General features: G+C 50.4%; 1 protein-coding gene across 4 annotated transcripts in view; it reads right to left on the bottom strand.

Annotated features, from left to right (window-relative positions):
• CMIP (c-Maf inducing protein) overlaps window positions 1–21269 on the bottom strand; it is a 266897-nt gene that overhangs the window by 59187 nt on the left and 186441 nt on the right. Inside the window, exons 1-2 of one of the 4 annotated variants that reach the window (XM_050773200.1) lie at window positions 17739–17856; window positions 68–229 (exon numbers count right to left, since the gene is read on the bottom strand). In XM_050773200.1, coding sequence (XP_050629157.1) covers window positions 68–145 — 78 coding nt within the window. In that variant the 5' untranslated portion in view covers window positions 146–229; window positions 17739–17856. Of the gene's footprint in view, window positions 1–67; window positions 230–975; window positions 997–1048; window positions 1110–17738; window positions 17857–21269 lie in introns of those variants that run through there. The other 3 variants (XM_050773198.1, XM_050773199.1, XM_050773197.1) reach the window with 3 other exon arrangements.

The following is a 21269-nucleotide window of genomic DNA, read 5'->3' as shown; positions in this document are numbered from 1 at the left end:
GGTGATCGGCGGTGATCGGCGGAGGGAAAGGCAAACAACGTAAAGGGGTCTGGAGGGAGGGGTTTACCTCTGAGAGCAGTTTCGAGACGATTTCCAGTGGGGCCTGGTTGATGGAGTCGTCCTGCAGGGGGGATGTCAGGGCCATGTCCACCAGGGTCCGGATCTCTTTCAACACAACTTCCCAGCGGCTTGGGTTACTCAGCACTTTCTTATATTTGTAAATCTTTTTCTGGTTGAAAGAGATAAAGAGACAGCAACATGTTACTCATGTCAGGAGGGCAGAAGATGGAAGACAATCAAAGGATCAGATGGGTTAGGGTGAAAAGGCCCTGAGAAACTGCCAACTTGGCCCGGTCCCCGTTTATAAGGAAACTGACACTCCGAGAGAGGAAGGCTCTCATTCAAAGCCACAGGGTGCGTTTGCAGCCAGGCCTCCTGACACCAGAGACCCATATCCCACACAGGCTCACTTCAGCCCGATGATAATCCTTGATAGATGACCTTTTTCTCTTTTCCTGTTTTTTGTTTTTGTTTTTGCCAAAAAGATGAGGAAACCGAGGTACACAAGAGGTTAGAAAATCTGCCCAAGACTCTAGAGTTGGCAGAGCTGAGACAGAAACATGTGTCCTGACTCTCAAGCCAGTACCCTCACCACCATACTATACTGTCTCCACACAGTTTCCAGTGACTTCAAAAACAAAATGGGGAGATTTCTCTTTTAGATCATATCTTTTGCCAAACTCATTCCCCAAGGATTCAAGTGCAGTAACAGTGGGAATGGTCAGTCCACAAAGGGGCTTTCTCTGAGTTGAAGGCACTGTTTCCGCCTACGCCATTCCCAAGAGGTCGCCTGAAGACAGGTAGTCAGCTAGGAAACATGACAGACAGGATTAAGGCTGGGAATTAAACTCCAGCCGGGTAGGGACTAAACCCAGAATGCTCCCCTGGAAACCCGGCGCTGCCCTCCACATCCACCTGGCGAGGAAGACCTGGAAACCCGGCGTTGCCCTCCGCATCCACCTGGCGAGGAAGAGAAGAGTGCTCTCACCTTCGCTTGGGCTCTGTGTCGAAGCCAGAGAGTGGTTGGGGCAGGGGCTGCCGCCTCCCTGGATTTGAGGCAGGGTTAGTTCCGCCTCTCTGACATCATGGAAACGGAGGCCCTCGGAAGGCGGAGGTCTGGGCCAAGCGCTCCCTCCACCCCCGCCCTGGCTCCTGCCTTTGCAGCTGCCTGCCCCACTGCACCCGGCCTGCCTGAGAGACTTTCTAACTGGATGAACTCCTTCGTTAAGTGCTCTGCTCCTTAGGGAGAGCCTAATTTTAGTATCACCGTGCCAGCAGCCAGCTGGGGTGACATGTCACAATCTCTGAGCCAAAGTCAGAAAGAGGAGGGGGGAGAGGAGGGTCCCTTGCTGACCGCTAAGGCTCAAACAGAAACCTACAAGCTGCCAGAGCCTCCCTGACCGCTTAGTTTCTGAGCTAGGAATTATCAAGTGGTCTTGGGATGCACTGCTATCGAGGAAATATTTGGGGGACACATTCCATGCCAAGTTGAACAGTTACTTCTGTCGGTGAGGCACAGTGGTGGGACGGGAGGTGGACCTGAGTTGGAAAGATCTGGTTCTTCCTAGAAAACTTTCACCTTCTGAGCGTCAGGGTCCTGTTCTGTAAGTCAGGCTCGAAAATACCTGTATCTCTTTCAATCTGTAACCCTTACCCATCCTAGACCCATGTGGTCCACTCTATGGAGTCGCATTCAAAAGTAAAGTCCAGCCAAAACAGCCAAGAGTAACAAAAAGGAACGCTGAGACTGCATCTGTCTCTTGAAAAACTGAAGGAGATGAAGTGTAAAACCTAGGCCAATACGGCATCCCATCTTCCTCCTCTCCATTATTTTCCCACACCCCATGATTTTCTGGGGCCTCTGATACACTCATTGCCACTAGTGTTGCCCCCATGAACTCACACCAAGGGCGGTTTTCAGTACCCCCCATCACCCCAAGTCTTTCCTGTCATCTCTCCCTTCTCCTCTCTCTGCTCCTTTCTCCTTCTCTCTAGTTCTTCCATCTACCCACCTGCCTACCTTTTTCTCCTCCTTCCAGCACCCTGGTCTTACTGTTCTTTGCCCATTCACCCATTCCACATCAAGAATCAGAAAGAGATCAGCTCTTCTCATAGGCCCAGGAGGGCAAAGGAGGCCAAGGCAGCCCAGCATTCCCCAGGCAGCAGGAGGGGAAAGACCAGAAACATTCCCTTGCCAGCCACTGGAGACCCTAAAAGTACGGGAAGAAACATGACAAGCTGTCGGGGGTGAGCGTACAGTGAAGAGTAAACATGCTGTTGATATTGATGATGGCTGAACTTCATTAATGACAAGACGTACCCAGTCCACTGAGGTGTCTCTGGAACCATAACCAGCCTCCTTCCTAGTTACTGTCAACTGAAGCCGCCCTGTCCTAGTGCTGTGAGCAGGACGTGCTGCCTGAGCAGCACAACGAAATCTGTGCAAAACACAACATGTCTGAAGCAAGAACCCTGCCCGTTCCAGAGGATGAATGCTCCTTTGAGCCTTAGAGTCTGTGGTTTCAGTGTGTACCCAGAGAATTGTTTAATTTTTAAAAGACCATGAAATGATCACACAAAATCCACCATATATCAAGCCCCAAAGCAAACCACAGTGATCCACACCCGTGTCTTCCCACAGCAGACTGCAGATTTGCATGGAGTCTGGGCTCTAAGTGGACTCTTCTGATCAGCTGCACATTATTTACTTTTGAAAGATGAATGACTTCATTCTTTTGGTAAAGATGCATGCTCATTGCAAAAAATCTAAACCATACTGAAAAGCACAAAGAAGAGGATAAGTTTTAAAAGGCCTCAAAAATCCCACAACCCAGAAATAGCCACCATTAATATTTGGTGAACATCATTCCAGCGAAGTCTCATTTAAACTTTGCAAAATACAACCAGCCCTGAGGTGGGTGGCTGTGAGTACAACCTCCTGTTCTCCACACACAGACGCCACTCAAGATGCAGAGGCGACCAGTCTGAGGCATAGCAGGGCCCAGTGGGCAATGCTGGCACCAACGCAGCTTCAGAGACGAGCCCTCGGGGTCAGTGCACCCAGCCTCAGCTCATCCACAGCTCCCCTTCTTCGAGCGGGGAGGACAACAGCTTTCCCGGGAGGGCCCAAGCCCTTGTTTCACAGGCATCCATGGGAGAGTCTGCAGAGGCTGTATTCAGAGCCAGAAGGTCCCAGGGCTTGTACCAAGGGCTAACATTTCATGAGGACATACCATGTGCCAGGCACAGTGCTAGCTCTTATGAGCTTTATCTCACTCAATCCTCACAGTATCCCATGAGCTGGGGCTTGTCATAGGGAAGACCCTGAGACAAGGGACTGAGTGCAAATGGCTTACTGATTTGAGAGGGAATGGCAGGAAATACTGGTGGGGTGAGTGGGGAAGTGAGACGGGTAAGAGAAGATGGTCAATAAACGGGGCACTGTCAAGCACATGATATGGGCAATGAGGGCTCACTCCTGCTAGGGGCTCTAGGGGACAGTGCAGATCACACTCAGAGCTGACGGTCCTAAAGAGTGAGGGAGCCGGCCATTTGTCCATCAGTTCCCTAAACTCTTCAGGGATATATATATATATATATATATATTTTTTTTTTTTTTTTGTCCTGAGACAGTCTTGCTCTGTCACTCAGGCTGGAGTGTAGTGGTGAGATCTCGGCTCACTGAAATCTCCACCTCCCGGGTTCAAGTGATTCTCCTGCCTCAGCCTCCCAAGTAACTGGGATTACAGGTGTGCACCACCATGACCAGCTAATTTTTGTATTTTTAGTAGAGATGGGGTTCACCATGTTGGCCAGGCTGGTCTTGAACTCCTGATCTCGTGACCCGCCCACCTCGGCCTCCCAAAGTGGTGGGATTACAGGCGAGAGCCACCACACCAGGCCAACTCTTCAGGCCTTCTGACTGCCCTGTGCCCAGGCCAGAGTGATCCCAGAGCCAGCAAAAAGCATGCGCTCGCTCAGGGTCCCAGGTGTTCATGGTGAGCAGCCTGCAGCCCTCACGTGATGCTGAGGGGGTAGCCAGCTGCAGCTTTTGCCAGAGGACTGTTGGTTTCTCTGTGCACAGAAGCCTATCATGGCCCCGAGAGGTCAAGCAACTTGCCCGGAGTCAAGCAGCTAGAAAGGGACAATCCAGGAGTGAAAACTGGCTCTGGCCACTGCAAAGCTCTTTCCATCACATCAGTGAGGGCCAGCGGGGTTAGGCGGAGAGGATATCAGACTTGCCAAGAGATCCTGAAGGAGGTGTCAAGAATGCTTGGTGGCATAGGGACAAGATCCAGAAACAAGCCCAAGAGGCTCTGAGAGTGGAGGCCAGGTAACCAGAAGGTGGTGGAAGTGGCAGGGAGAGGGTGGGCTACAGCGTTGTGGGTGTGGGCTGCAGGCAGGCCCCTGTTCCTAGAAGAGGCTCTGAGCCCCAGGTCAGGGTGGTCACAGGGATGAGGGAGACTTGTCCAGGATCAACAGGGCCCTGTCCCCCCTCCCTAGGTGACAAATTAGCACGCCTCATCCCAGGAACTCTGATGAGCTCATCAGGTGATGAATCATGGTGGAGCTGGGACAGGGACGCCTCCGGAATCCCCGCTCCAGGCTCCCTGGAGGCTGGCCCTCGGCTTTGCAATATGGTCTTCCTGCTGAGTGCACTTTGCCAGGTGGGGTGGGTGGCCTGGTGGTTTGTCTAGCATGGACCCCACAGGCCACTGGATTCCTCTGAAGTGGGAAGTACACAGGGGCCTTGGAACTGTTCTGTGGCTGGGCACGTGACCTGGTGTTTTCACTGAAAGGGGCTGACTTTAGAGCAGGGTTGGTGAACTACAGTATGTGGGTGAAACCCAGCCCCCTGCCTGTTTTTGTTCGATGAAACCAAGAATGCTCTCATAAACTGTAGGAGTTATGACGGAAAATAAACACAGAATATGCAACAGAAATCGAATGTGGCCCACAAAGCTCCAAATATTTGCTATCTGGCCCTTTACAGAAAAAAGTTTGCCAAGCTCTGGCTTTAAAAGTCAAACTCCAGCCTAGGAGTAAGCATGCAAAAAAAGACTCAACGTCATTAGCCCTCAGGAAAACGCAAGCTAAAACCATGAAGAGATACCACTTCGCCTTACGAGGATGGCTATAATAGAAAAAGACAGACAATGCCAAGTGTTGGCAAAGGTGTGGAGAAACTGGGAATCTTGTGTGTTGCTGGTGGGAAGGTAAACTGGTACAGCCACCGTGGAAAATCACTTGAAAGTGTCTTAAAACATTATACATAAATTTATCATATGACCCAGCACTTTTGTTCCTAGAAACCTACCCAAGAGAAAGAGAAACAAACTCCAAAGACACGCCCAAGAATGTCCATAGCAGCATTCTTAACAGAAACAACTTAAATTCATCAACTGATGAATGGATAAACAAAATGGGGTTTAGCCATTCAACCAAACAGTATTTGGCAATAAAAAGAATTGAATTACCCATATGCTACAAGATGGATGCACCTCATAACCACTACGCTAAGGGAAAGAAACCAGACACAAAAGACATATTGTATGATTTCTCTTATGTGAAATGTCTAGAAAAGGCAATTTTATAGAGACAGAAAGTGGAACATTCATTGCCTGGGGCACGGAACGGGAATGAGACTGCAAACAAGCATGAGGGCATCTTTTAAGATGGTGGAAATGTTCTAAAACTTAATTGTGGTGACAGTTGTACAACTTTAATAAATTTACTAAAATCACTGAATTGTATACTCACAGTGGGTGAATTTTATGGTATGTAGATTCTATTTCAATAGAGCCTTTTTAAAAAAAATGCTATCCTAGGGAGGCAGTCATCAGATAAAACCAATGGTAGTATGGCTCAGTGGCAAAGAGTATAAGCTTCATGAGCAGTCTCCATATCAAATCTAAGCTCTACTTCATCCACCCACCCATCCATCATCCACCCACCCACCTACCGTTCACCCACACATCCATCCATCTGCCCAACCACCCATCCATCCATTCAGCCATCTATCTACCCACCCATCCATCCACTCACCATTCATCCATCCATCCATCTATCCATCCATCCATCCATCCAACCACCCACCCACCCACCCATGCACCCACCCACTAATCCATCCACTCATTCATTCATCCATCTACTTATCCATGCAACCATTCACCTACCCACCCAACGATCCACCCACCCAACTATCCACCCGCCCACCCATCCATCCTTCACCCACCTCACCATCCATTCATCACCCATCTACCATCCATACTTCCATCACTCACTCATCCATCTATTCACCATTCCATCCAATCATCCATGAAGATCTACTATGATGTGCCAAGAACTATGTTAAGTACTAAGGATAACCGTGGTGAAGAAAGCAGACAAGCCCCAGTGCTCATGAAACTTAGAGTCTATTACTTGCATCAGTTTCCTTGTCTGCAAATCAGCATAAGAATAACTACTGTCAAAGGCTTGCTGTGACTATTCCATGAGATAATATATAAAACACTTAGCTCAGTTCCTGGCTAAACAGCAGCTCTGATTGTTATCACCTACCAAGTTCTGTAAAGGAGTAGTCCGGGGAGGCAGAACTCAGGAGGGCTCCCCACATCCGAGCCCAAGCCCCACCAGCCAGCAACAAGCAGAGACAGCAGGCAGAGCCTCCTGCTTTCTGTCTGGCAGAGTCAGCCACTCCAGCGCTGTCCTCACCCTCTCTGCTTGTCAAGGAAGGGACGTTACCTGGGCAACACTTGCCATCACTGTGGCAACTGTTCTCCCGGCAGAGGCAAGCACATACGCCAGGGCTCTCAGGCCAGGGAAAGCAGAGCCTGTTGCTCCTCCACGGGAGACAAGTCGTCAGCAGGAATGTGCCCCTTGCCAGGAGAGGAGTGACTAAGAATGCACTGGAAGCACGTCGCGCCAGCCAGGGGCTGCTGCTCTGCTGCTCTGCTGCTTGCCGCAGCCTCTCGGGCTCGCGCGCACACACACACAAGCACGCATGCTCCCCACCACCTGTCGTGAAGGGAGGACGCTGCATGGGCGCACCCATGGAACTGCAGAGTGGAGGAGGACCCCACAGGGAAATATGAGCCAGGGAGGAGCCAGCCCGGTTTTGAAAACTTTTTCCAGTGCAGGTCCTAGAGCTGAGCTGCCTAGTTCAGAAGCTACAAGCCCCAGGTGGCTACTCACACTGAACTTCATTAAAATGAAATACAACCACAAATCCAGCACCTCAATCGCATCGTAACATTACTCGATAATACTCATAACTGGACTCGGTAGCCAGCTGTGTCTAGTGGTGACTGTAATGGCGCAGATAGAGAACGTTTTCATTGTTGCAGAATGCTCTGTTGGGCAGTGCTATCCTAAAGCCTTGGTGTCCCTGTCACCACGCCCCCCGGGGGGGCCCAGGAGCATGCGTGTTTGCCTCTTCCCATCATTGCTGAGGTCTAGTATGTGTGTGGCACTGCATTCGGCCAGAGGAAAGGGCCCCTGCCTACCTCCTCCCATGGGAGACACCCCTCTCCAAGCCCCCATCTCACTGGGACCCCACCTTGGAATTTTCTCAAAAGGTCTACCAATGTGCAATGTCCCCAATTGTGCCTTGCACACCCAGGGAGAATGACTGGCTGGTTATCTTCTCTGGCTTCCCTGATTCAAGACTCGCTATGGCTGCAGATGCTAAGCGTGTAGGAAATAATTTGCTATCTCCAGCAAGCCATGGCTTCCGGGAGGACTGGACACTTGCGAGGTAGCATTTTTGGCCTTCTCGAGTCCTCCAGAATAGCTTCCCTTCAATCCTGTGAGCATCAGAGACTGTCAGGTTACCTTCAGATATAATGCAGGCCTCATAAGTGTTACCCCCAAACTGCCCTTCTGGCCGCCAAGTCTTCACCATCACCTAAAACCAGCTCATAACCTCTCAGCTCCCTGCTGGTGCACCCCCCACAGAGACACCCTGGGTCAAACACAGCGCCCTGGCCTTACTCCCCATGCCTGCTAGCCCACACAATCCATGTCACTAAATCAGCCTCGGCGCTTTGGCTACAATTTCCCAGGGAAGGAGGCAGCACTGTCCCAATTATCTGTGCACATTTCCAGTGAAACACATGGGCGCCAGGACCATGATGACTGGAGGGCATCTGTGATCTAATTGTGGAGTATAAAATGACAAGAAGATATTCCACTTCACTAGAAAGTGACACCCCCAAAATCTCATTCTTAAAGAAATACTGTAAATGCGTGTTTTGTTTGTTTTTGTTATAGGTCAGAGCTTTAGGGTCCAACGGTGCTTCTGGGATTGGATTGAATACTATTTTTTTTCTCTCCGATTGGGATTCTTTTCTTGCCCCAGGCTTGGTAGGGACAACCCCAGTGCCTCTGGGAATCACACAGTGGCTTCACCAGTCACAGCCCATCACTCTGGCCTGAGAAACCAGGCTCTTTGAGGGACCAGGGGACTGCCATCACTATACACACATACATATAGATTTACTTCATTGAGGAAAAATTCACACACCATAAAATTAACCATTTACTTTATTTATTTATTTATTTACTTTTTGAGATGGCATCTTGCTCTGTCACCCAGGCAGTGGCATGATCTCGGCTCACTGCCACCTCTGCCTCCTGGGTTCAAGTGATTCTCCTGCCTCAGCCTCCGGAGTAGCTGGGACTACAGGCGCCTGCCACCACACCCGGCTAATTTTTGTATTTTTAGTAGACATGGGGTTTCACACCATGTTGGCCAGGCTGGTCTTGAACTCCTGACCTCAGATGATCCGCCACCTTGGCCTCCTAAAGTGCTGGGATCACAGGCATGAGCCACTGCACCCGGCCACCATTAACCCTTTTACAGTGAACAGTTGAGTGGCATTTAGCACAGTGTTGTGTAACCACCACCACTATTTCCAAACCTTTTCCATCACTTCCAAGGAAACCTTTTTAAGCTGTTACTTCCTATTATACTCTCCCCCATCCCCTGGGCAACCACCAATCCGCTTTCTGTCCCTGGATTCCCCTATTCCGAACATTGCATATATATGGAATCATACACTATGTGTCCTTTTGTGACCACGATGAGGCCTGGGAATCTGCATTAAGCAGCTTCCAGGTGAGACAGATGTCCCTGAGCCCTCTAAGCAGCAAGGTTCTCACCCATATGCCCCACTTCCTCTCCTCTACAAGGTGGACGTGTTACAGAGGAGAGGAGGGGTTCACACCCTGCGCACGTCACACAGCTGGTGGTGTGGGTGGAACCATGTCTGCCAAAACTGTTGTGGGTTAAAATGTGTCTTCCACTGCATATAAATCATACACGATGTGGCCTTTTGTCCACTTAGTATAACATCCTCAAGGTTCATCCGGCTGTGGCAGCTGTCAGGGCTTCACCCCTTTCCATGACTAACGGTCCACTGCATGGAGATGCTACAATTTATTTCTCTTCCTTCTTCTCTCTGTCTCTCTCTGTCTCTCTGTCTCTCTCTTTCTCTCTTTCTTTGTTTCTTGAGATGGAGTCTCGCTCTGTCACCCAGGCTGGAGTGCAGTGGCGCAATCTCAACTCACTGCAAACTGTGCCTCCCAGGCTCAAGCAATTCTCCTGCCTCAGCCTCCCGAGTAGCTGGGACTACAGGCACCTGCCACCACTCCTGGCTAATTTTTACATTTTTAGTAAAGACGGGGTTTCGCCACGTTGGCCAGGCTGGTCTCGAACTCCTGACCTCAGGTGAGCCACCGTGCCCGGCGGATATACTGCAATTTCTTTGTCTGTTAATCCGCTGATGAACTCTTGGGTTGTCTCCACCGTAGGCTATCACGAAGAGTGCTGCTATGCACATATATTGTTGCTTTTTGCCCTGCCCCTGTGCCTCAACTGCACTGAATCAGTTTAAGTTTTGCCACAGGACAGCACAGCGTGTAAGGGGTCACAGCGTGTAAGGGGTCTTTTAGGGGACCCCGATTTACCCCACACAATTACTGAACTCTGTTACCTGCTGGTCCAACTAATTTACAGATGAATTAATCAATGCTTACCTTTCAGGACTCATGTTTTCAAGGTGGGTGGAGGGACGCCTACTCTGAGTGGGGCACTGTCTCTATGGAGGGGCGGGGAGTGGGGGAAATGATACAGAGATAAGACAAACCAGCCCCTGCACACTCCCCGTCTGGCTGAAGGGTGAGGCAGGGCACAGAACATTCTAACAAAACTACTCATTACAGTCATAATGGCTACTACGTATCCAGTGCTGACATTTTCCAAGAACAACCACCATACATACTGGGTTGTGATGAACGACAAGTGACAAGACAGCGGAAAAGCCATCGCTTCTGGAGGGCACTCCATAGGCCAGGTCCTGTGCTAAGCACTTTGTATAAATACATTTTAAATCATCCCAGCCACTCAATGAGGTGAGTGGTATAATGTAAGTCCCATTTTACAGATGAGAACATCGAGGCTGAGAGAGGTAAGTCATGCATTTACTAAGAGCCAGGCAGAATTGGGATCCAGGTCTAGCTCTGGATCCTGAGCACCTGACCATCATGCTACTCTGAGAGGCAAATCTGAGCACTTTCTAGGCCTTGATCAATGCTTCTGCTGCCTTTAAATCGGAGAGTTGAGCCTCACCTCCTCGGCTTCCCAGCGGCAGTTGCAGGCTGGTGCAGCTGGGTGCCAAGTGGACACCTGCCTGAAAAGCTGGCTCCTGGGGAGATGGGCAATTTGTTTGCAAGAGGGGAAAACGCCTGGGCACTCAGCCCCAAGTGCCCACCGGTGGTGGCCTCCGGTGGTCGATGCTGCTTCCAAGGAAACAAACAGTGGGAACTCAGGCGGACGTCCTGCTCCACCGTCTCTGCGGCATCGGCTGGTTGCCTAGGTAACCACGTGCCTGGCTGTTGAGGAGATGAGCTGGCCTTGGTGCCAGGCTCCCAGCTGAGTACCACATCCTACCTGGCTCTTCAGGCCAGCTGCGCCGTGGGCAAAATCCAATCATCATGTGGATGTGTTTGAGCACATTAAAAAAAAAATTGTATGTAGCTGTTTTCCTCGCTGAGCTAGGAGCTCCTTAGGGGCAGGGATGACGTGTCACCTGTTCCTTCGATATGTTAGATGGTGACTGCAGCCACCCAGGGAAGGTGCTCTCGGTGTTTGTTGCAGGTAGAACGGGCAGTGGGGAGAATGAAAATTGGCATTGATGGCTAACATGCGTCAGGTGCTGCTTTAGGCCAGGCCCTGCACCAAATCCTTTCACCTACCCTGCAACTCTCAAACATTCATGTGGACAGGAATTGCCTAGGGGTCTGGTTACCATGCAGATTCCAGCTCAGCAGCGCTGGGCAAGGCCTGGGAATCTGCATTCAAGCAGCTTCCAGGTGAGACAGATGTTTCTGAGCCCTCTAAGAAGCAAGGTTCTCACCTACATGCCTCATTTCACGGTGGACATGCTGCGGAGGAGAGGAGGGGCTCACACCTTGCCCAGGTCACACAACTGGTGTTGTGGGTTGGACTGTGTCTGCCCAAAACATATGCCCAAGTCCTAAGCCCAGTATCTGTGACTATGACCTTCTTTGGAAATGGGGTCTTCGCAGATATAATCAAGTTAAGATGAGGTCACACTGGATTAGAGTTGGCCCTAAATCCAATGGCTGGCGTCGTTATAAAAAGGCCATGTGGACACACACAAACACACGCTCCAGAGAGACCTCCATGTATGGAGGCAGAGCCTGGATGCCAAGGCGCATCAAGGATTGCTGGACACCATCAGAAGCTGGGCGAGGCCAGGAAAAGACCCTCCCCTAGAGTCTCAGAAGCAACGTTGCCCTGCTGACACCTTGATTTTGGACATCTGGCCCCAGAATTGTATGAGAACAAATTTTTGTGGCTTTAAGCAACACAATTTATGAAAATTTGTCATAGCAGCTGTTGGAAGCCCAGACAGCTATAAGGAGCAAGCAAGGACTGACCCCAGGACGCCCGGTCCCAGTCACTCTGCCATCTTACTGCAGTGATTCGAGCTGAGCCATCCGGCACCTCATTTCACAGAGGGCAGCAGAGCCCTCTGCAACTGTGGTTGGGAAGGTGTGAGCTGTGTTTGGAATTGGTTGGGTTTTCTTTCCCTGGGGCATTGTGGGGGCCTGACGTCTTCTGTTCTTGCTGCATCAGGGGACAGAAATGCTGACTTTTGCCCTAAGGCCTGCCCCCAGCCCATTACCCGATTGCATAAGCCCTGGCCCTGCCCTGTGTCAGAAACAGCACATCTGGGCACCTGCATCATCAGTGAGGTCAGAGGGAGCCACCTGGAGACCCAGGAGGCTACGGGAGGAACTTCCAAGAGAATTCAGGCAGGGACGTCAGCATGGGGCTCGCACAGGGTCCCTGGCAAGGAGGAGCTGTCGGGGAGGATTCCGGCCCCGAGCTGTCCTCTCACACAAAGTCGCACATCAGCCGACACCAGCAGCCACCATCAGGCCAGCCAACAGCCCAGGGCTTCCTATATACTGGGCCCCGTGCTGATGTGTGCCCCAGATGACTCTGTCAGGCAGGGTTCTTGACCCTGGCTACACATTAAAACCACCCGAGGGGCTTAGAATTCCAAGAACGGAGTCTAACCCCAGGCCAGTCCCATCAGACTGGTGTTGGGTGTGGGTGGAACCTACGCATCAGGACTTTTTTGAGCGCTGGTATATTTAAAAGTACATTTGCACACCCATGTTCACAGCAGCGTCATTCACAACAGCCAAAAGGCAGAGGCAACCCAGGTCCACCAATAGATAAAGAGAGACATAAGGTGTGGTCTACCCATTCACTGCAGCATTATTCTGCCTTAAAAAGGAAGGAAATCCTGACGCACGCTACAGTCTGAATGAACCCTGGGACATGAGGCATTGAGATAAGGCAGCCACCAAAGGCCAAATCTTGTGTGATTCCATGCATATGGGGTCCCTAGAGTAGACAAATTCTTACGAGACAGAAAGCAGAATGGTGGATGCCAGGGGCTGGGGGAGGGGGTAATGGGGACAGAGTTTCCATCTGGGAAGAGGAGAAAGTTCTGGAGTCGGATGGTGGTGATGGCAGCACAGCAATGTGAATGAACCACTGAACTGCCACCTAATCATAGTTCAAATGATGCCTCATGCATATTTCACCGCACTAAACAAGAGAATATTTAAGATCTCCAGGTGATCTGAATGTGGCACAGCTAGGGGTCAACAGGTGGGACCCCCATGCTACAGACTCGAGGACCACAACACACAGAGGAAAAGGTAACCCACTCCAGGTCACAGCCGGCCCTGTAGGAACCAGGACTCTGGCTCAGGGTCACCCCCTGGTCCTGAGCTCTGGTCCTTGAAGGGACTGAGCCGCACACACAGGAACAATCCTGGACTTGCCCTTGGCATTCTGGAAAGGCTCTCTGGTCTGCACGTGGCCCTCACCCCAGCGGGGGCTGTTCCTCCAGGAAACCTGAGTGCAGTGGAAAAACAGCCTGCAAGGGTGGGCCAGTGTGGGGTGGGCCTGGCGAAGTGCATTTCCTCATGGACTAGAACAGACGCCCCTCTTTCAGAATTCTAAAACTCAGCACAGCCAGACCGCCCCTCCCGTCCTCCTGGGTTCCCTGCTCTGAGGCTGACCCGAGGCTGTGCAGACAGGAGGCTGAACCGGGGCAGGAACACCCAGTTCAGCGGGTTTAAAGTGAAGATTCTGAACAGGCTATAGAAAGAGGGAAAGAGGGGGAAACATTCTCCGGTGCAGGCAGAAGCCACGGGTGTCTTCTCCAAGGAGGAGGGAGACGGGGGAGAGGAGGACAAGGGGAGGGATGAGAGGTGACAGAAGGGACAATAAGGAGAGTCACCTCGGGTGTGTTATGCTCTGGCTGTGATGAGGACAGGCCAGTTTCTCAGGGTTCCTTAATCAAATCCCAGGCACAGTCCCCTCGGAGAGTCCCGTGCAGGCGGGGGTGGGCCGAGAGCTGTGGGATTTTTTCCTGCCCGTGCATGTGTCAAGATGCTCTGGGGGGAGGGCTGTGCCCGGAGACACGTTCCCTAAGAGAGGGAAACTCCTGCCTGGGTCATGAGGTGACAGGTGGCCCCAAAGAAGTTATGTCCACAACAAACCCCTGCCATCTGTGAATGCCACATCCCAAGTTTGGGATCTTGAGATGGGCAGATCACGTTGGATTATCTGGTGGGTCCTGAATTCAGTGACAAGTGTCCCCAGAAAGGATACAAAGGACAGACAGAGGAGGCACAGGCCATGCGACCACACAGGCAGACACTGGAGTGAGGCGGCCACAAGCCAAGTCAAGTGCTCGGGTCTGAATGTTTGTATCTTCAAAAAATTCATTGTTGAAACCTAATCCCCACTGTGGGGGTGTTAGGACATGGGGCCTCAGGGAGGTGATTAGGTCATGAGGGTGCAGCCCTCACGAATGGGATCAGTGCCCTTAGAAAACAGGCCTGAGGGAGCTCCCTCGCCCCTCCCATGTGAGACACAGCGAGAAGGCACCCTCTGTGATGCGGGAAGCGAGCCCTCACCAATCTACCTTGATGGTGGACTTCCCGTCTTCCAGATCCGTGAGAAACGAATTTCTGTTGCTTGTAAGCCACCCAGTTTAGAGGGTATTTTGTTATAGCAGCCTGAACAGGCCTAGACACCAAGGAATCCCTGGAGCCACCAAAAGCTACAAGAGGTAAGACTTGGAAGGAACCCCCGGAGGGTGCATGGCCTTGTAGAACTGGAGAGAGAAGTGTGTGCTGTTTCATGGGAGCCCTGGGACACTGACCCCACCGGGAACACCATGGCAGGGAAATTCCAGGCTTCCTTGTCCACTCTGGCCTTTGCCTCCACAGTGGCCCAGCCCCAGCTGCTACCAAATGCCATCACCAGTGCCCCGGGGAGGGGTTGCACAGTCTCCCGCTCTGATCGCAGCTCTGCAGGGACACTGGCAGGTCCCAGCCCCATGCTCAGCATGCCAGCACTTACTCCCTCACCAGTCTCTGCTCACTCTACGACCTATAGGCCAGCTGCCTCCCCCACCAGCCTGCACACTCCTGGGAGCTCAGAGGCTCAAGCAAGCCGTGTTTTTGCTCGCAGACGTGTGCATCATCACAAATGGAGAGTCAGGCAGATCTACATTTGAATTTCTTTTCTGCTCCTTATGAGCTGTGCGGCCTTAGGCAAACTACATCACCTCTCTGAACCTTAGTTTCCTCATCTGTAAAATGGGGATAATAGTAGCATTTGCGTCCTGGAGCTGTTGGAAGAATTAAATGTCACATTTCAGGCTTGATAAACGACACCTATTGAGTTCAGTAGGATAATGACTAAAGACAGTTAATGTCTTTAAAAAAATAAAGGTGACTAGCTGGGTGCAGTGGCTCACAACTGTAATCCCAGCACTTTGGGTGGCCGAGGCAGGCAGATCACCTGAGGTCAGCAGTTTGAGACCAGCCTGGCCAACATGATGAAACCCTGTCTCTACTAAAAATGCAAAAAAAATTAGCTGGGCATGGTGGCACGCACCTGTAATCGCAGCTACTTGGGAGGCTGAGGCAGAAGAATTGCTTGAACCCAGGAGGCAGAGGTTGCAGTGGGCCAAGATTGCGCCATTGCACTCCAGCCTGGGCAACAAGAGCGAAACTCCATCTCAAAAAAAAAAAAAAAAAAAAAAAAAAATGGGTGACCAGAAACCCCCTCAATGTCCATCAAAAGAGAAGTGCTTACACTGTGGTCCCCACACTGCAACAACACACAGCAGTTAAAAAGAAGGAAGAAGGGTTACAAGATCTGCCATGGATTCCATTTGCACGACACGCTGTTAAGAACAGAAGCAAATACATACATAAATCTATGCTGACGTGCACATATAGATGATCTAATTCACGGGGCTTCAGGGGGATAGGGGGTGGGGACCAAGTCCGGCTGGTGACAGCTGTCTTCTTTGGAGAAGGAAGTGGCTTGGGGGAGGACCAACGGGTAGGGCTCAGCTTTATCTGCAATGTTTCAAATTATTGCAGGAAGCCATTCATGTGTTGTACATTCAATTAAAGAGAAATAAAGGAAAAAACTCTCCAAAGATTTCAGAAATTGGGATCATGGTAGTGGAATTATATGCTTCCCCAGAATTCTTAAATTGGTCAGAATCCCATATTCTTTTTTTTTTTTTGAGACAAAGTTTCACTCTGTCACCCAGGCTGGAATGCAGTGGCGCAATCTTGCCTCACTGCAACCTCCGCCCCCTGGGTTCAAGTGATTCTCATGCCTCAGCCTCCCTAGTAGCTGGGATTATAGGCGCCTGCCACCACGCCCAACTAATTTGTATTATTAGTAGAGATGGGGCTTCACCACATTGACCAGGCTGGTCTTGAACTCCTGACCTCAGGTGAGCCGCCTGCCTCAGCCTCCCAAAGTGCTGGGATTACAAGCATGAGCCACCATGCCCGGCCAGAATCCGATATTCTTAAAGAGAACTGGAAGGGATCTGAGATCTTACTACTTTTGACTTTTCAGTGGTCTAGTAGATGGGTAATCTGATTTTTGAAATGCATGTTCTTTGAAAAATTCAGAAGCATACAGAGGACAAGAACTAAAGCACGGAGAGCTCACAGCCCGCACACTTGTATCATGGTGCATGCGTGTGCATGCACAGACACCCACAACCCAGTTAAACACACATACACACACACACACACACACACACCCAGCCCAATGTAAAACTGCACGTAAGTTTCAGCTGCATCATACATGCTGGCTTTCTTATTTTTAACCTCACCTCTGCCCTCCCTCCCGCCACCGCCTGAATCCATGCTAACTCCATGCTCACCATGTGAGCTCCAAAAATGTGAGACCATGTTATATATTGGGGTCCAGAAACCATTTTCCTAAGAGCCAGATAATAATAGTCTAGGCTCTGCGGGTCATGCCATCTCTGTTGCCGCCAGCGTAATGCCACAGCAGGAATGGGCAGAGCTGTGTCCCCCTCCCCCAAAATGGGCAGAGCTGTCCCCGCCACCCCGAAAACCTCTTTAAAAACAGGCGCTGGGCCAGACCATTTGTAGACCCTTGACGTCTATCATTTCATCTCTTTCTCCATGGTCACGTTTAATCAAATACAAATATATATTATCTATTTGTCTGGCAACAGACTTTCAACGGCAAAAACTGCAATGACTTTTGCACCAACCCAATACAGACAGGTTTTGTGGGGTCCTCATTTCATTTTACACAAATGGCATTGCACAATACTTACGTCTGCATCTGGCTTTTCCCTCCTCACACCTGGTGGGTGTTACTCCAGATCAATTTGTATCAATTTTCCCAGTCTGTGTGCTTTTCCCCACTTCAAGGGTCACTAAGCAGAGGTAGGATATACCTTTCAAAAAGTAAAATGAAGCCAACCAAATCCTTCCCCCTGACTCTGCTCTGTGTGCCGATCCTTCTCAGGGTCTTTCTGACACAGCCACCAGCTTGGCCTCCTGAACCTCAGTAACTGGCCCTCCCCTCTTGACCAAGGCCACCCAGAGGGAAAGAGGAATTTGCACCCAACATTAAAGACTACAGGGTGGGGGTGGGGAACACCTCTTATGAATCATTAATATAAGGTGGCATTTTCAGGGCATTGCAGAAAACAACCCTGATTAATTGCAACCCACCAAATAAATAAAAATTGCAAATACTGTACCAGAGCCTGCTCTTCCTCTGTGGTGTGAGGCGGGCAGCCCCAGGCGAGTTTCCTAACCCTTTTGAAATACAGTGAGGGACACCACAGGCTCTGTTTCCTTTGGGCCTGATAAAGGGAACTCTCTCTATCCCAAATAAGGATTTCCCTTGCCAGGCCTCAAGACGGTAGCATCTCCACAGGGGCCTCTGTTGTTTATTTTACTAAGAACTTTATCTAGTGCTTGCAGCACTTCAAAGGACATCTGATCTGTTCATGGCTTTGTTTGGAAGCCTCCATCCTTCCCGGCTGCCTCCTCTGGGTAGGAGTCACCGGCGCCTACTACAAAGGGCCTTAATTTATGAGAATCCTGGAGAAGGATCCTGTTCTTTAATAAATTAATGTTCAGTAAGTCTCTAATGTGAGTTTCAAGCCAGGTAATGCTGTCATGCTTGAATACAGGAGAAGGCGCACTTGTGCCTTCCCTGGGGAGGCGGCTCCTCAGACACTCATGCAGAGGACTCTACTCACCCACAGAAGCCCAACGTCCTAGGAGTGTGAGTTCGATGGTGTTCGCCACAGAGAATTCTAAGTGTCCTGCACAAACGGAGGGGATTCTGGCAGAGTAACCCAAAAGCTATGGACACATTTAGTCATCCATGCTTGATCTCAGGCTGTGAGAAACCCAGTAAGAAGGTGAAATGGTTACAGAAGGAGGCTTCAGACTCTGGGTCTGAATTCCGGCTTGGATGCACGAGAAGGTTAATCTGAGAGTCAGACTCGTGTTCATACAATGGAGATATAAAACCCAGGGACACTGTGCAGCCTAAAGAAAATAATGAAGATAAAGCAGATGGAAAACAGTAGGCACTCAATAGAGGTTTATTGTTCTTTCCCCTCTCTTCACACGACTGCAGTGGTTCTCAAACGCTGGAGTGCCTCACAGTCCCGCGGAGGATGTGCTAAAATAGTTTGCTGCTCTCATCCTGCCACCTCAGAGTTTGTGAAACTGAAGACTGGCATTTCTAGAGAGTTCCCAGGTGATGCAGATACTGCCGGTCTTGGGACTTCACTCTGAAAACCACTGAGCTACTGGTTCAAAATCCCCAGGTCTGCAGTGGCCAGGACGCCTGGGATGATAAGGACCCTCTGGGATGGAAGACTGGTTGCAGACTTAAAGTCTCAAAAGTCAACAGACATGATGAATGGTCTGCCTGAGTCTGTTTCTGCGCCCAGCCGGTGTCAGGCTGGCCCCTGATGTCTGGGGTGTGCTTTCTAAGGTCCCTGTACTCCTGGACAGAGGTCAGGTTCAGCCCAGTCTTCCAAATGGAATGGGCCAAGCCTGTGCCAGCTCCCGCTGGACACAAACCCCCTGGCCTTCTGCCGCCACGTGCCAGCAGGCTCCATTAGGAGTGACCTCAGTTTCTCCGAAAGGGGGTCTCTGTGCCTCTCAAGGGTTTCTGCAAAACAATCTGTTGGTTCTGAGAGTGCAGCAGGGTACTCCGGGGAGCAGAATGTGGGCAACAGCCCCCAGGGCCCTAGTTGTTCTGGCATCATCTCGCGGTCAATTAGCCTCTCTCCCAAACACCTTCCCTTCCAGACTTAGCCGGCTGTCCCGCTGGGTATTTTCTGATCATCCCTCAGTGAAGCAAGGGCCTAATTCCTCTGTGGGGACAAGCACTGCTCTTTTTTGAGTCTCTGTTTGGCCTCGTCTCTGAGCCAACAGGCCAGCAGGTGGGAGCCCTGGAGGCCAACAAAAGGACGGCAGGCCACCTCCCTCTTCCAGGGTGGACACCGTGTCCCACAAGTGCAGATTAGCAACCCAGCCCAGGGGCCTCCACTGCCCACCACTGGCGGCGAAAGAGACCCACTGCAGACGCCCGTGGAACAAAAGATCTTGCTCATCAAGACGCTACCTCCCGTTTACGTTTTAAAAACTTGTCTTTAAAGGGCGAGAAAAAGAAAAACATAAAATTCTGCCTTAAAGGGCAAAAAACAAGTTCACCCACAAACCGTTTACATGAAAAACTTCCTTGTATGGCTCGATGACTCATCAGCCTCATCAAAGCCTGCGCTGCATGACACACGAACGCTCGGGTCCCCCCTTCCTCGCCCAGAAGAAACGATGACAACCCACAAACGCCACTTCTTCCCTGGCAGTTTGGGAAGCTGCTGTAATGCGTCATTTCTGAGGCTCAGGAAAGACCTTTACACAGAAGGTGGGGGCGGGGGGGTCCTGAATGTCCCAAAGCCCAAGGCTGGCCCTTATGTAGAGCGGAGGAAGCCCTGGCCAGGGACAGGAGAGTGCAAGGCAAGGCTGGGTGACCCAGGCACATGGTGCAAACCCCGCACCTCCACTTCCCAGCTCTGCAGCCGGGGAAAGCTCACTCCACCCTGGTCCCTGGGGTGTGCTTCCGGGCTTCCGAGTTGTGGGGCAGTGAAGCCTGGGCAGCAAACCACCTTGTACTGCCTCTGGCCTGTGGATAGTAGATGCTCAATAAACCTCTCCTTCCCGTCAGAAACTCAGTCTCCCTTTGTGGATGACGGCATTTTCCTAAAGGATCTAAAGTTCCATCCACCTTAAACTCTGCCTGAAGGGAAGACTATGAAACTGGAAAAGAAAATGGCATGGATTTGTGTGCTACTGCAGGACACTGCTGCAACATATATTAAGGAGTATGGAATGGAACAGCGTGGATGATAAAATCTGTGTGGTGTTTACAAAGGAATATTCATAAGCACTTTCTGAGAAGCCCCGTGCAGCCGCTAACAGTGACTGCCTAGGGGAAAATGGACTTGAACGAGTGGAGGCCAACTTTTCATTTTATACCTTTCTATACTTTTCAGGAGTACCACCTATGCACGTGCATTTTATTTTTCTTAAATGTTCGCAGAGGATGTCTGGCAGGACAAGGAGCTGGCTGGAAAGGGGCGCGAGGAGATTTTCTGGGTGATAGAGATACAGGTGGTGGTTACTCAGGTGAATACAACAGTAGAACTACCTCACACTCAACAGTCAGGGCATTACATTTTGTTACATGTAGACAACAGCTTGATTTTTTAAAATGTAAAAGAGGTTAAGAGAGATTTATGGATAGTGGGAATTTTCTTAGTTCTCTTTGTCCTTTTTGGTATTCTAAAAAACTTAATAAATGCCAGTTTTTAAATGCCCTATGTCTTAGGGCTCTTGCACACTGCTGGTGCAAGTATACACTAGTGCAACCACTTTGCAAAACTGCAGGGCAGCGTCAATGAATGACAATTCAGTCCCCAAGCATATACTCAACAGGACCATGGACACACGCTCACCAAAAGATGTGCACTACAGCGTTTACAATGGCCTATTGGTAACAGCCCCAAGCTGGAAAGACCTACCCATAGAATGAACAAGTTAACAGAGTCTAAGCATACAACAGAACACCACCCAGCAAAGTGAATAGACAAATTGTTGCTACACACAACACAGATAAATCACAAGAAGCCAGTCTCAAAAGAGTTCAGAGTGTCTGAGTCCATTTAGATAAAGCTCAAGTATACGCAAAGCTCATCTACGCT

The sequence above is a fragment of the Macaca thibetana genome, chromosome 20, assembly GCF_024542745.1.
Source record: "Macaca thibetana thibetana isolate TM-01 chromosome 20, ASM2454274v1, whole genome shotgun sequence".
Taxonomy (NCBI): Eukaryota; Metazoa; Chordata; class Mammalia; order Primates; family Cercopithecidae; genus Macaca; species Macaca thibetana.
The sequence above is the reverse complement of the archived record's forward strand: the minus strand, read 5'-3'. Positions and strand labels throughout refer to the sequence as shown.